This window comes from Populus euphratica, unplaced genomic scaffold (genome assembly GCF_000495115.2).
Source record: "Populus euphratica unplaced genomic scaffold, PopEup_1.0 scaffold202.1, whole genome shotgun sequence".
Lineage (NCBI taxonomy): Eukaryota > Viridiplantae > Streptophyta > Magnoliopsida > Malpighiales > Salicaceae > Populus > Populus euphratica.
This window is the reverse complement of record NW_011499975.1, coordinates 89,745-102,920: the sequence shown is the minus strand read 5'-3', so window position 1 is coordinate 102,920 and position 13,176 is coordinate 89,745. Positions and strand designations below refer to the sequence as shown.

Genomic DNA, 13,176 nt, shown 5'->3' with positions numbered 1-13,176 from the left:
GCGAGCATTTGCATGCTTGAAGACACAAAGACACCCATAGATAAGAGAACAAATTTTATCAAGTAACAGAAAGAAACACAAGGCAGCCTCAAAATCAATATGAATAAACATTCGACCACATTGAGATATATTAAAACACCTTTTTAAGGAATATTGGTTATATCCAGTCAGTTTATCATACACACATATTCCTCATCCAACGATGGGCATTTAATCCTCGGTTCTCCACTAAGAAGTTTAGGAAACAGTTTTCATCAAAACACAAGAATTTTACTAAAATTTAGTCCAAAAAAATTTCTTCTCGCCAAGCACTGTTATTACTAGGAAGGACATCATGTAAAAAAGGTGGTAGCATTTCAGCTATGGAACTATCAAAGTAGGGTTCTAGAAGAAAAAATCTGGATTGTCTTGCCTGAATGATTTTTGCATCCAGTGGCTGTCCTTGAGACTCAAACCTGCAGTCTTGTGGTAGCAAGCTCAAGATTTTCACCACTTCCACACAACGGTCCCTTGTTTATATTGTTCTTATACTGTTCATTTGGAATGCTCTTTAAGACCCAAGAGCATCATTTGTGGAATGAGTGTTAATATCACACATGTTAAACCCTGCTGGTTCTTCTGTTCATGAAAAAATGCTGTTTCTAATGCAATAGCAAGTTCTTTAGCTCAATGATATTAAACTGATATTTGCTAGCTAATATTCTTGAATAGTGTGTTAATAGACAACATTTATAATGGCCTAAATGCCTAAGAACCTGAGCCACAAAGAGTAATAGCAGCAGAAGAAGTGATGTTAATGATGATGTTCAAACATTATATTCCACTGTCACCAAAATTGACTATTTAGTGGGCAGTTTCAAAAAGTAAGAAATTCCAATGACAGCCAAAGCTTACACCATTCAGCTTCCAGTTGTATTACACCAAAAAATCCATGCTACAGTACAAGTGCTTTTTATTTGCAGCTATCAGTTGAAAACTCTGATGTTATCTGTCTGAAAATTTAAGATAACATATGGAAGGATAAGTTGCTAGAGTAAAATAAACCTGCTAAACAGGCACGGTGTTGTTGACTTATGGAAATTTAGACACTAAGGTTAAATTGAGTCATTACACAAATTACTGGAAAAACTCAAATTGTCAAGATCCGCCCCAGCAAGCTGAGAAATACTTTCCAGAGGGGAGACAGGGATTGACTCTTGCACAAAAGCACATGTCCCATCTAGAGAATGACAATTACTTGACTATCTCCCAGATGGAACGACCTTCAGGCACTTGTTCATCATGTCACCCAGAGAAGAGAAGTGAAGTATAGTTAAACAGCAAAAAAGGAATCGCTAGTTATTGAAGTTAGACCTCACTTCTGCATAGCCTACGACCTTGGGATTGTGAACAAACTCTGAAAATTTACACTTCATTGAATACATTCTGAAAACAATCATTAGACACTACTTAAAAGTAAACACTTGAAGCAAAAATATGTAGCTGGATCATCAAGCTGATCTAGATATTCAAACTTCAACTATGAAAGCAAATACATGACAGGGAAAAAAATATATAGCCACAATATCTTTAACCATAGGCAATGATATTTCACCAGAGTCAAAACAAAGCAGTATGAGACATTATTGTGACTATCCTAAGTATACACAATATATGCAGGCAGAGTAACAATATCCCACTAGATACCCCTCCTAAATGACACCCCAGTTCCAGAAGCAGCTTACCAAAAACAGAAAATTGATTTGCATGCAAGTCCAGCTGTTGAGATGAACAAAATTGACATGACCGGAAAATCAATTAAAATCAGCACCCATTTCCTTGTGTTTCAACTCTAATGCCATCCGCTCATTCTCAAGCTTCATCCTCTCATTTTCCATCCTCAGTTTTTCTAGTTCATGGTCTCTTTTCTTACTAAATCTTTGCCATTTGAATCGCTGTTTTTCCAATTCCAGCATCTCTTGTTGAATTTTTAGATTCTGTTCTTCCAACTGAAGTGTGCGAGATTCCATCCACTGCTTCTGCAACCAAGAAGCTCTTGAACTTTCAGGAGAGACTTGATTCATATCAACTTGGGCAATCTGTGGATGAGAATAAGAAGACACTTTATTAGGGTCCTGAGATGAATTCCCAAAATAAACATTTTCATGGCCCTGGCCTGGTCTCAGTCTCTTTGCAGAACCCCCTAATACCCCATGTATGCCCCTACTATCCCCATGGGAAACATGATTCTCCCCAAATTCATCATGATCATCAGTTTCAATCTCTTGATCATCTTCATCAAGATCATCATGTTGGTGCCTCCTTGCATCATCATTATCATGATCATCTCTACTTCTTAGAGCCAACTGTAGGGAACGCTGCAAAGCTGGATCATGAGGCAGGTGCAACCTATTTCCATTATGATAGGAACACATTTCTTCATAGAAGAGATGCTTTGAGCTTAATATCTTCCTAACATCATCCTTATCCTTCTCTGTTAAATAATCTATAACATCTAAAAGTGCAGGGTTTTCCACAACCTGACAAGAAGTGCCCCTCCCAAGCATATCATTGAGCCTTTTATACCTTTTATTAAGGTCATTGAATTTATCCTCACACTGCTGTGGAGAAACATGAAAACCTCTTTCAGCCATGACTTTTGAAACTGATTTCCACTTGCCTTTTTTCTGCAAAACTGTGAATCTCCTACGCATTCCATCACCACAATCTGAAGTCGCATCCTCACCAATATAAGACACAGCAGTTATCAAGAGCCTCACCATCTTATCAGTCCACTTAACACGGTGCCACGGAGACCCTTTTTTCCCTCTTCTTACATCATTGTGACCATCAGCACCTTCTTCGGTGTAGCTTGGCTCATCCTCATCACTGACTAAATTTTTCCTCCCATCTCCTTTATTGTAATAAGTCATGGACATGTTTTGATCAGAGTTGTGCATGGCCCCCATTGTGGGTGGAAAACCATCGTGAACTGAGGGATGCGTTGAAGATCCTTGGCGATGGATAGGATGCTGGTGGTGGTGCACAATGTGTGGATGTTGCCCTTGATGATGAACTCTCATTGATCCTTGCAAGTCAGGGCCTCCAAAAGAAGCCCCGCCAGGAATCATACCTCCTTGAGACAAATTCCCTTCCATTTATTATTTAAAACAACAATTTAGATCACACCGATAAACCCATTTCTCCCTTTCAAATCACCTTCTTGGCTATGCAAAAAACCAAAAAAACAAAAAACATAAAACCGATAGCAATCTATGTTTTACACTTTGAGCAAACTAAAATAAAGCAAACCCATTTCTTTCTTCCTTTTTTTTTTCCTCCTCTTCAGTTACCTACATCATCGAGCATGCATCTTGGATTCTCAAAAGCCAAACAAAATCATAAACCCATCTTCGAAACTTAAACTCTAGACAAAAACTGAAATACTCATTATTAAGGCACCCACATCGAAATTTAAAGCAATGAAATAGAAAGGGCACCCGAACATTCAAGAAAAATAAAACAAGACAACAGAAAAGCAGTGCTTAAGTTTGATCGAATAGAGAAGAAAGCAAAGCCACTACTTATCTGCAACAACATAAAAACACCCGTGAAGCAAGAGAACCCACTGTGTTGTCCTAAAATTAAGGCGAGAATCCAGGACTCTAGATCTCAGAAACCTTTCTCCTATCTGCCTCTGAGTGTTCAGTGTTTACTATCCTACTACTGTGCTTGCATTCAGAAATTTCAGGAAGGTTCAAAGAATGGTAAGATCCTATGGGTCCATACTTTTTATTTTTTTGTAGCACTCACCAACTTGCAATTCATTTATTTTTCCTCCTCTTCTTAAGAATTTTTCATTTTTTCAGGATTTTTTATATTTTAAATTAGAGAAGGGCCATCTAAAACCGAGTTTTTTCCGTCCCATAAAAATATTTGAATCCATAATCATAATGAACAAAGAAATAATTCTAGTTTTCAATTTTATAAATTTTAAAATCATTAAAAATTTATATAATTATTAACTTTAAAGTTTATAAAATTAATTAAAATACATATAAACTCATCTAAATACTCATATTAATAAATAAATAAAAACTGATTCTATTATTATTCCATGTCACAACAAAACCCTTATAAGCTGTTCGAAAAAGATGCAAGAAGAGTGAAGCAAACAAGATTGGATGTCATCATACAAATTGGAATATTATATTGATAAATGCAATGCTTAGCCCACTTAATTGGAGATTTAATATTTTTAATGACAAGAGGGAAAATTGGTGTATTGGGCACGACTTCCTCCCCGGTGTTTTTAGAAGAAAAATGATGGCTACTCCTTTGTCTTTTCATGAACGCCACTTGGAAAGATAAGTTTATGTTCTTAAAATAAGATGAAAAAAAATTACGTTACTTTCAATGAAATACAAAAACGTAAAGCTCCGGTGGCATTGGGATGAAAGGTTACATTCTGTATAAAAGAATTAAAAAAACAGAAGAAAAATAAGGTAGAGGAAGTGGAGATAGAATTGTTTTGGTAATAATTTATAAGATAGGGTAACTGTTTCTTTATCTTTTTTTTAGTTGAGAGTGGATAAAATAAAATAAAATATATAAAAATATATTTTACCTTTAATATTAACAAGAAAAACCCCCAAGCAATAAATGTTTTTATTATATTCTTGTTATAAAATACTATTTATTATAATAATATTTTATTAATCTTTTTTTATTGCAAGTTATCTCGATTAGATTAATTTTTTTAATTAGTTTTTTATGTTCGGTTTTATTTTTTAATATTGAATTAATTACAAATTAAATTTTATGATTTATTTTGTTTCCTTTCTATTATATTATTTTAGCCTCAGTGCATGGGAATAATATTTAATGGGTTAACCCGAGTTATCTCGGGTTGATTTTTGTATTCTTTTTTATAATTGATTTTTTTTAATTTCATCATTTAACATTAAATTGATTGGAAATCGAGTTTCATAGTCTGTTTTTATTTACTTTATATAGGGATATCTTGATATTATTATCAAGTTTATGGGTTTTGATATTTTAATCTTGGTTAAATTGGGTTGTTTTTTCTATTTTTTAAGAGATTATCTTAGTCTCTTGACTCGAGTTACGGGTCATTCAACATGGGATTTTATTTTTATTGAGTTGTCCTTGTATGACTTGAATCTTGAGTTTGACAAGTTAATCTATGTTAAATCATATTATTTTTTATTTTTTTCTATAAGACTATCTTAGTCCATGACTCGATTCATAAGTTTGATGAATTAACTCGGGTTGTTTTTCATATTTTTTTAAATAATGCTTTTATTAGTTGCATCCTTCAGCATTAAACTAATTGAAAATTAGATTTCATAATTTATTTTGATTTATTTTATATGAAATTATCTTGGTGTTATAGTCTAATTCACAATGAATTATCTTGGTGTTATAGTCTAATTCACAGATTTGGCAAGTTAACTTAGGTCTTTTTAGGTCCTTTTTTTAATTAATTTTTTTTAATTTTATCCTTCAATATTAGATTGATTATAAATCAAGTTTCATAATTTATTTTGATTTATTTTATATGGAGTTATTATAAGCACATGACTCAAGTCACAAATATCACATATCAACTCAGGTTAACCCAGGTCAATTTATCATGTTGCTATCTTAATATTAAAAAAAAATCATCTTGAAAAAAAATTAAGTCAAACTACTTTTTTAAGGTTGTCTGAATTATTATTTTTACCAATAAAGTCAATTGAATCACATCAGATTAATAATTACACACAAGAAAAAAAAAACATTAGAAACATCTGAACATATTATTTTTACATTCAAGAAAAACTTGACCTAACTCACAATGGAGTCTAGGCTAATAATTTAGTGTATTGATATCAAGCTTACATGTTTTAAAAAAAATTAGATATTATTTTTCTACTATAGTTTAGATTGAGTGTTGAAGTTGATAATAGCATAATAGCTCTATTTATAAAATCGGAATTGGCTTGGAAGGTTGTCCAAGGTCCCGGGCAACTTGAGGCATAGATTGGTCTGGATTTAAGAAAAAATATAGGAAGGATTAACATGACCTAATTTGATCAAAAACTTAAATTTACCTACAACCTGATCAAGTCAAACTAAAACCCGAGTAAAAAACTCTTTGACTTTTTTCTTGAAAAAAAAGATTGGTCAAAACAAGGTCATTTTGATCATTTAAAAACAAAAAAAAAAAATATCGTTAACTCTCTCGACTTGTAACATAAGCATTGGCCTTAGCTAATTTTTAGATTAAGTTTTAAAACTATTATAATAATTATTTTTTATCATAATATATCTTAGATGGCCAAGTTTAGAATTAAAAGCTTTCTATAAGAATATTTTAAAAATAAAATATAATAAATATTATCTCAAGTGACATATATTATTTCTACATTTTATTTTAAAAATATAAAAATTCACTCCAAAATTATTTTAAAATACATTTATTTTTATACCTTTTATCTTTTTAATTAAATATATTTTTATTCTCATTATCTCTTTTTTGTGAAAGTAATAAAACGTCATCTAAAATATATATAAAGTTAATGTTTTATATTATAGTAATAATTATTTTTTAAAGTGTTTTTTATTTAGAAATATATTAAAATAATATTTTTTTATTTTTTAAAATTTATTTATGATATTCACTCATAAAAATGATTAAGGAATATAAAAATATAATTAAAAAAAAAAGCAAATCATTTTTTCTAAAACAATATGATGCTATCGTAGAAACAAAACACGACCACAAACTTTTTTTTTTAATATTTCTTTTATGACACCATAACTGAGAAACCTCGGTGAAGGTTTGTTCAATCAATAGGGGGAGTTCACTTTTGAAATATAAATTAATATAAAGGTTTAGGTAGTGATTGACCGTGATTTGGAAGCGTGTAAAGGGCTGCTATAATTGAAAAATATTAGGGCCCCTTTATGGCTTTATTTTTTGTTTCATTTTATTTTTATTTTAAGAGTTGTAATATTTTTTAATCTGTTTTCTCTAACTCCGTTTTAAACCGATCTTATCCCAAGAACAATCAGTTGAGATCCTCAACGGCATTAATTATTATTAAAAGAAACGACGACATGTAGGAAAATTCGGCAGCAATGAACAGTGTTTTCCCACTTTATCCATGGTATAGAACCCATTTCTCTAGCAATGTAAGGGTAGTTTTGTCTTTTTCACAGTCATTGGCAAGATGTTTGGGCGCCAATCTGACTTTTGACTTCAAGGAGAATAGTGCGATGACTTGACTAACATTGTTAGGAAAAAACAAACTAAAACTTCGTTCCAGGGCCATTTGCCTCATTTAAATTTTGTTTTTTTGTTATAATTGAGATGCCTCGAAGGCAATTTGATGTTTTAAGGAATATAAAATATTAATAAAAAAATATGCAATGCCATTTTATTTATTTTTTATATTTAATTTTTTCATTTTTATTTTTATTTTCATACCTCAATATTCTTTTATTAAGGATTTTAATTTGTTGTTTTTTTTTGTCTTATACTCAGTCAGTCCTAACCTCATGATCACGATAACAACTTTCAAAGGTTAACAAGGGTTAACTTCGACATTTTTTTATGTTTTTTTAAATTATTTTTATCCTTCAATATTTATTTATTTTTGATAAATAGTCCTCATGCTTTTTTTTTCCTCATTTTCATTTCTACAGGGTTATCCCAATCCTATATTTATAATCATCGGATTAGTGAGCTAACACATGTTGATTCGGATCTTTATTTTTTTTTAATTTTTTTAGTTTCGTGTCTTGATTTTTTTAAAAAAGAATTTTGATTTGCTGTTTTTTTGTTTAGGTTTTTTTACTATACAATTAGTTCTAGCCCCATGACTGTAATCACGAGTTTTGAAGGCTAATACATGTTGATTTTGGTTTTTTTAATTATTTTATTTTATTTTATCTTTTAATATTGAATTATTTTTGGAACTGATCTTTGTGTTTTTTAAAACTTTTCTTTTTATAAGAACATCCTATACGCGTGGTTTATAGGTTAACGCAGATTAATTTAATTTTTTTAATTTTATCATTTAATATTGAGTTGTTTTATATTAAGTTTCATAATTGTTTTTAGTTTGCTTTTGTTTACGACTTCTTATACCTTTTAATCATCTGATTAAATAAAAATATATTATTAAAAACATGGTAACTAACCACAACTGAGTACATGACCTGTGTGGCGAGATCATATATATTAATTTTAGTTATATTTTGATCAAATACCAATTTAATTAACCAGATATATGTATAAATATTTTATTTATAATTAAGATTTTTTTTACATCTAAAAACACATTAAAAAAATGTATATTTAAAAATAATTTAACCCCATACCTGGTTAGATTTGAAATTATACGGGGAAAAAATATTGGACTTGTGACACGACCAAAAGATTGATGTCTTCTCTCAAGTGCAGGAGTGTCGAGGTAATAAATAACCCAGTAAGTTCAGAGTTGAACCACAGGGAGATTAATTGTATAAATTATAGATAATAATAATATAACAACAATAGTAACAAGAACAACAACAACAACAACAATAATAGTACTATTACTAGTAGTAGTAATAATAATGATAATGAAGAAGAAGAAGAAGTTAATGAGAACTTTGATATGGAAGATTAACGCAAGGATTAAACAATGATAACAATAAATATTAAAGTTAAATGATCTATTAATAATATGTCAAATAAGTATAATATAAACTTTTATTACTCAATTGGAAACAACACACAAAAGAGGTTCCAATCAAAATATAAATTGTTAATATGATTACATTAGTTATTTTATTTGAATAATGCTAATACTTGTAAATATTGTCAAACATTCATGATCCTAAATGCATGGCAAATGCCTCCTTTTATAGGCCAAAATTGGAAACTATTGATTTGATGACTATTTGATGAGTGGGTGACCAATTTTTGAGTTGGTGACAATTCTTATATTCTCTTGTCTACCCAAAACATCATTGATAACGTTAGAATTAGAACTACTTGAAATATAAAAATTGTAGGAAATTGTCCCAACTTTTCAGGAAAAAAATTGAGGTCATTTGGACTTCTAAAACTCCAGATATGAGCCAAACACTGAACAATGTTTGAGCTGCAGGACATATTCGAACTTTTTCGTTATTGCTATAATTTAGACTTGAAAATGACCATTTTAAATCTTAGGCTCCCATGAAAGTTGTAAGTCTATGACATTTCCATTCATATAAAGTAGATCTAAATCCGAGATCTACAGCTCTAGATATGATCCAATTACCAAACAATGTTCTAGTTGGACTGCACCAGCATCTCTTTTCTAAGTTTGACAATTTATTTGTCCTTTCAATTTCAGTTCTTAAACTCATCAATCAATCCTTTTATTTATGTGATAGGCCTGCATTTAAAATGAACATTTACTATAAATTAAAGGTATCTTATATTATTAGATATGCTTTAGTTAAGAAGTTATTGATACTTCAAGTGTAAAATGATAATATAAAACCTTGATAAAAATACACTTTTAAGTACTAATCAACTTGGATTCGTTTAAATTTATTAGATAGGCATTTAGAAGCATCCACACTTATTGATTTTATAAAAAAAAATCTTTTAAATGAATCTAATTAGCTTGGAAGATGAACAAAATGTATAAACAAGATGATAAAGAAATAACAAAAAAGAACTTTATTAAGTAAGAGCTTCAGACAGGGGATTACATCACTCTTTTACAAATCCCCGAAAGTTGGATGGGAGAAATAGCAACAAGCTTCCTTAGTTTGTTGACAATAAAGTATTTCAACAGTAAAAATTATTGTTCATACACTCACAAAGTCCAATAGATTGCAGTGTTATTTTTATTTTTTTCACTTTAATCCCTTAACTATTTTTATTGTGTTTTTTTATTGCAAAATTAGCATTCAATTGCTTCAAGTTTATTGGCTAGGAAAAAAATTGAAAAATAGAGGATCAACTTAGAAAAGACACCAAAAATAGGTGGTGTGTTTAAAGTTGGTATAAAAAATACACTTTAATTTCCAAATTTATAAATTTAGACTTTTTCGATCTCTTATATTTTTCTAAATTCAATTTTCATACACAACTTCATTTTTACTTTTTTAAGTCTTTGATTTTGATAATGTTTTGACCTAGGTTCTAAATTTTGTTAATTAATTAAAGTTTAATGGGATAAATGATATATTTTTAAAGTTTTAGCTTAAATTATTTTATAATTTCTTTATTTGAATCTAAATTTAATTTGATTTTTGATCAATTAAGACATAATAAAGGTTCAACTAGGAAGAGAATAAGAAAAGAAAAGGAAAGATCAATTATCGAGTCGGGTTATATCATTATATTTATGTTCATTATTCAAGTTGTAAATTTTATGGATCAACCCAGTTAATATCGTTTGTCATTGTCTTTTTATTTCACTTCCTCAATTTTTTATCTTGATCCTATCATTTGACGGTTCTTTATCTTCACATTTAAGCTAAGGTTAGACAAGATTAAAATGATGGAGAGATTTTTTTAACTAGATCACCATTTAAGTGAGAGAGTCAGTTTATTATTTATCAGCTTGGTCAAACAAGTTACGTCAACTTTTTTTTTAATTTATTAACCCTTATAGTGGTTGTTAATTTATTCTAATGTACTGATTGAGTTTTTAATATTATTTCAAATATTTCATTACATAAAAGCAAATAATAAAAATATTTATATTTTTTAATGCAATTATATGTTTTTTATCCTCCGTGCAATTAAAACCTAGTAAACTTCTTAGTGTTAAAGGTAAACTTTTATTTGTATCATTAAAAAAGAAAAGGTCAAGTATTAAAAGTTTCATATTGGATTTTGATTTTTATAGCTTTGTACTGGGTTAGTGATTAATTTTTAAAACAAGTTTTCTATCAAAATAAGAAATTCTTATATGCTAAGGTAGTAAATATAAAAAGGTAAAATATATGTATAAAAAAAGAATGTGTGGCATAAAAAATAATGTGTATATAAAACAAATGAATAATGAAGTCAAGTAAGTTTATTTGAGTTTTTCACTCTATGACATATGATATTTATAAATATCTCAGATCATATATAATTATATGTTAAAAAAAATAAAAAAATATTTGATATTTTATAAAATTAAATCATTGATTGATATGCCATACTTATCATTTAAAGAATATGCTTAAAAGTAAGTTATTGGTTACAAGTATTAAAAGACCATAAGAGTTGGTGTAGAATAAAGTTTATAAATAGTCAATAGCAAAAAGTTGACCTAAACAACTACTAAGAGATAGTTATTGATGAAAAAAAGATGACAATTACAAATTAGAATTACTAACTCAAGAGTTATGATTAAAGATAACCATTATTTAAAAAAAAAGTTAGTCCGAAGCAGTCTGAGAGAAGTTGTTATCAGTGAGAAACGATAGCCATTGCAGGCTAGATATAGGGTTCGGTTGGATCAAGATAGGCCGAGCCCTTTCTTCCCTCCCCCCTCTCGTCTTCACCTTTGTTGCAGTTTAGAGTAAGGGTCAGTTGAGATAAGAGAGAAGATGGTTCTGTTGAAGATGAGAGGGTTACGTTGGACTAAAGAAAAAAATATCCAGTAAGGAGATGAAGAAATTAGGTTAGGCCAAGACGAGAGAGTAAAATAGGGCTAAGGAAAGGAAGGCTCAAGTGAGTTTCTGTTCTTACGCTTTATGGATAATTATCCTTCATTGCAATGGAGCTGTTGTCGTTCACAAATGGTTTCGATAAGCTATAAGAAATTCCAATTAATTTGATTTTTCAATGACAAGAGTTTATGAAAATTCCGCATCCCATCATTTTCTCTGGGAGCATTAACAACGCTATTTTCTTTTCGCAATGATGTTGACATGTCGTCCAATATGGCATGCAGAATCTATAAATTTATTTTTCCTAGCCTGCCGCCACCACAATAATTACGAGGGTATCGATTCACTTTCTTCACTGTTTGTGAGAGAGGTTGCCCTTTTCTTTTCATATCTCTGTCTCTTGTTATTATTTTTATTTTTTAATATTTATTTAATTTTAAATTTATTTTCATAATTTTTATTTATTTTCTATAAAATTATTAAATTTCTACTTGGTTTTACCAGATTTATTTTTATTATCATATAATTAGATATTTTATTTATTTTCTATAAAATTATTAAATACATCCTAATATTTAGTTTCTACTTGGTTTTACCATATTTATTTTTATTATCATATAATTAGATGAAAAATTATTTTTAAAAATAAAATTCTTAACTTCATCATTGAAATCATAAATTTAAAAAATTAAGTCATGAAAACTAGGTCAATCTAATATATTAATGTTTTAATATTAAAAAAAATCATCTTAAGTTATTTTTTTTAAAAGTCAAATAATGTTTTTTTTTTAAATATTTAAGTTGTTTCTGGACCTACTAGATTGGTTAGGTCATGCTAGAACAACTCTTATATGATTTAATTTTAAAATTGAGATAGGTAAGAAGTCAAGTAAGGAGATTTCAATGTAAATTTATTAAATCAAATTTAATAATAATATCAAATAATTTATTATAATTTGAACAATTTTTTATGTTCAAAATAATTTTGATTCGAGCAACATGGTTTTTATGTTCAAAATAATTTTGATTCGAGCTGCAACATAGCGCGATTTATTAACTAATTACTATACTATACAATGAAATATTTGAGATAAAACCGCTTATTTCGTTGTTCACATGACAAGTCCATTCATTTTTATTTTTATTTTTATTTTTTTATATAATATTATGTTATTTGATTGGTCTTTTATTTTAAAAATATTTATTTTTGCTATCATATAATTAAGTAAAAATAGTTTTAGAAAGAATAATATTATTAAACCTAATAAAATTCATGACCCAAGTCGCAAGTTTAATAAATTAAATTATAAAACCTGAGTTAATCTAGTATATCATCTTGAAATTAATTTAAAGTCAAATCATGTTTTTATTGATTATCCAAATTATTTTTGAACTTATCAAGTTTATTGGGTTATATTAAAACAAATCCCATACAATTTAATCAAAACTTAGATTAGATAAAAAATTAGGTTGAGAAATTTTAAGTTTGATTCTCTAAATAAAATTTAATAAAAATACCAAAAAATTACATATTAT

The 13,176-nt window shown here is 28.7% G+C and overlaps 1 protein-coding gene across 1 annotated transcript; it reads right to left on the bottom strand.

Annotated features, from left to right (window-relative positions):
• Positions 1-777: 777 nt before the first annotated feature.
• On the bottom strand, positions 778-3,906 carry LOC105139468 (uncharacterized). The gene has a single exon (XM_011045908.1). It carries the CDS (start codon positions 3,135-3,137, stop codon positions 1,794-1,796), a length of 1,344 nt encoding a protein of 447 aa, XP_011044210.1. The 5' UTR covers positions 3,138-3,906; the 3' UTR covers positions 778-1,793.
• Between the last annotated feature and the right edge of the window lie 9,270 nt (positions 3,907-13,176).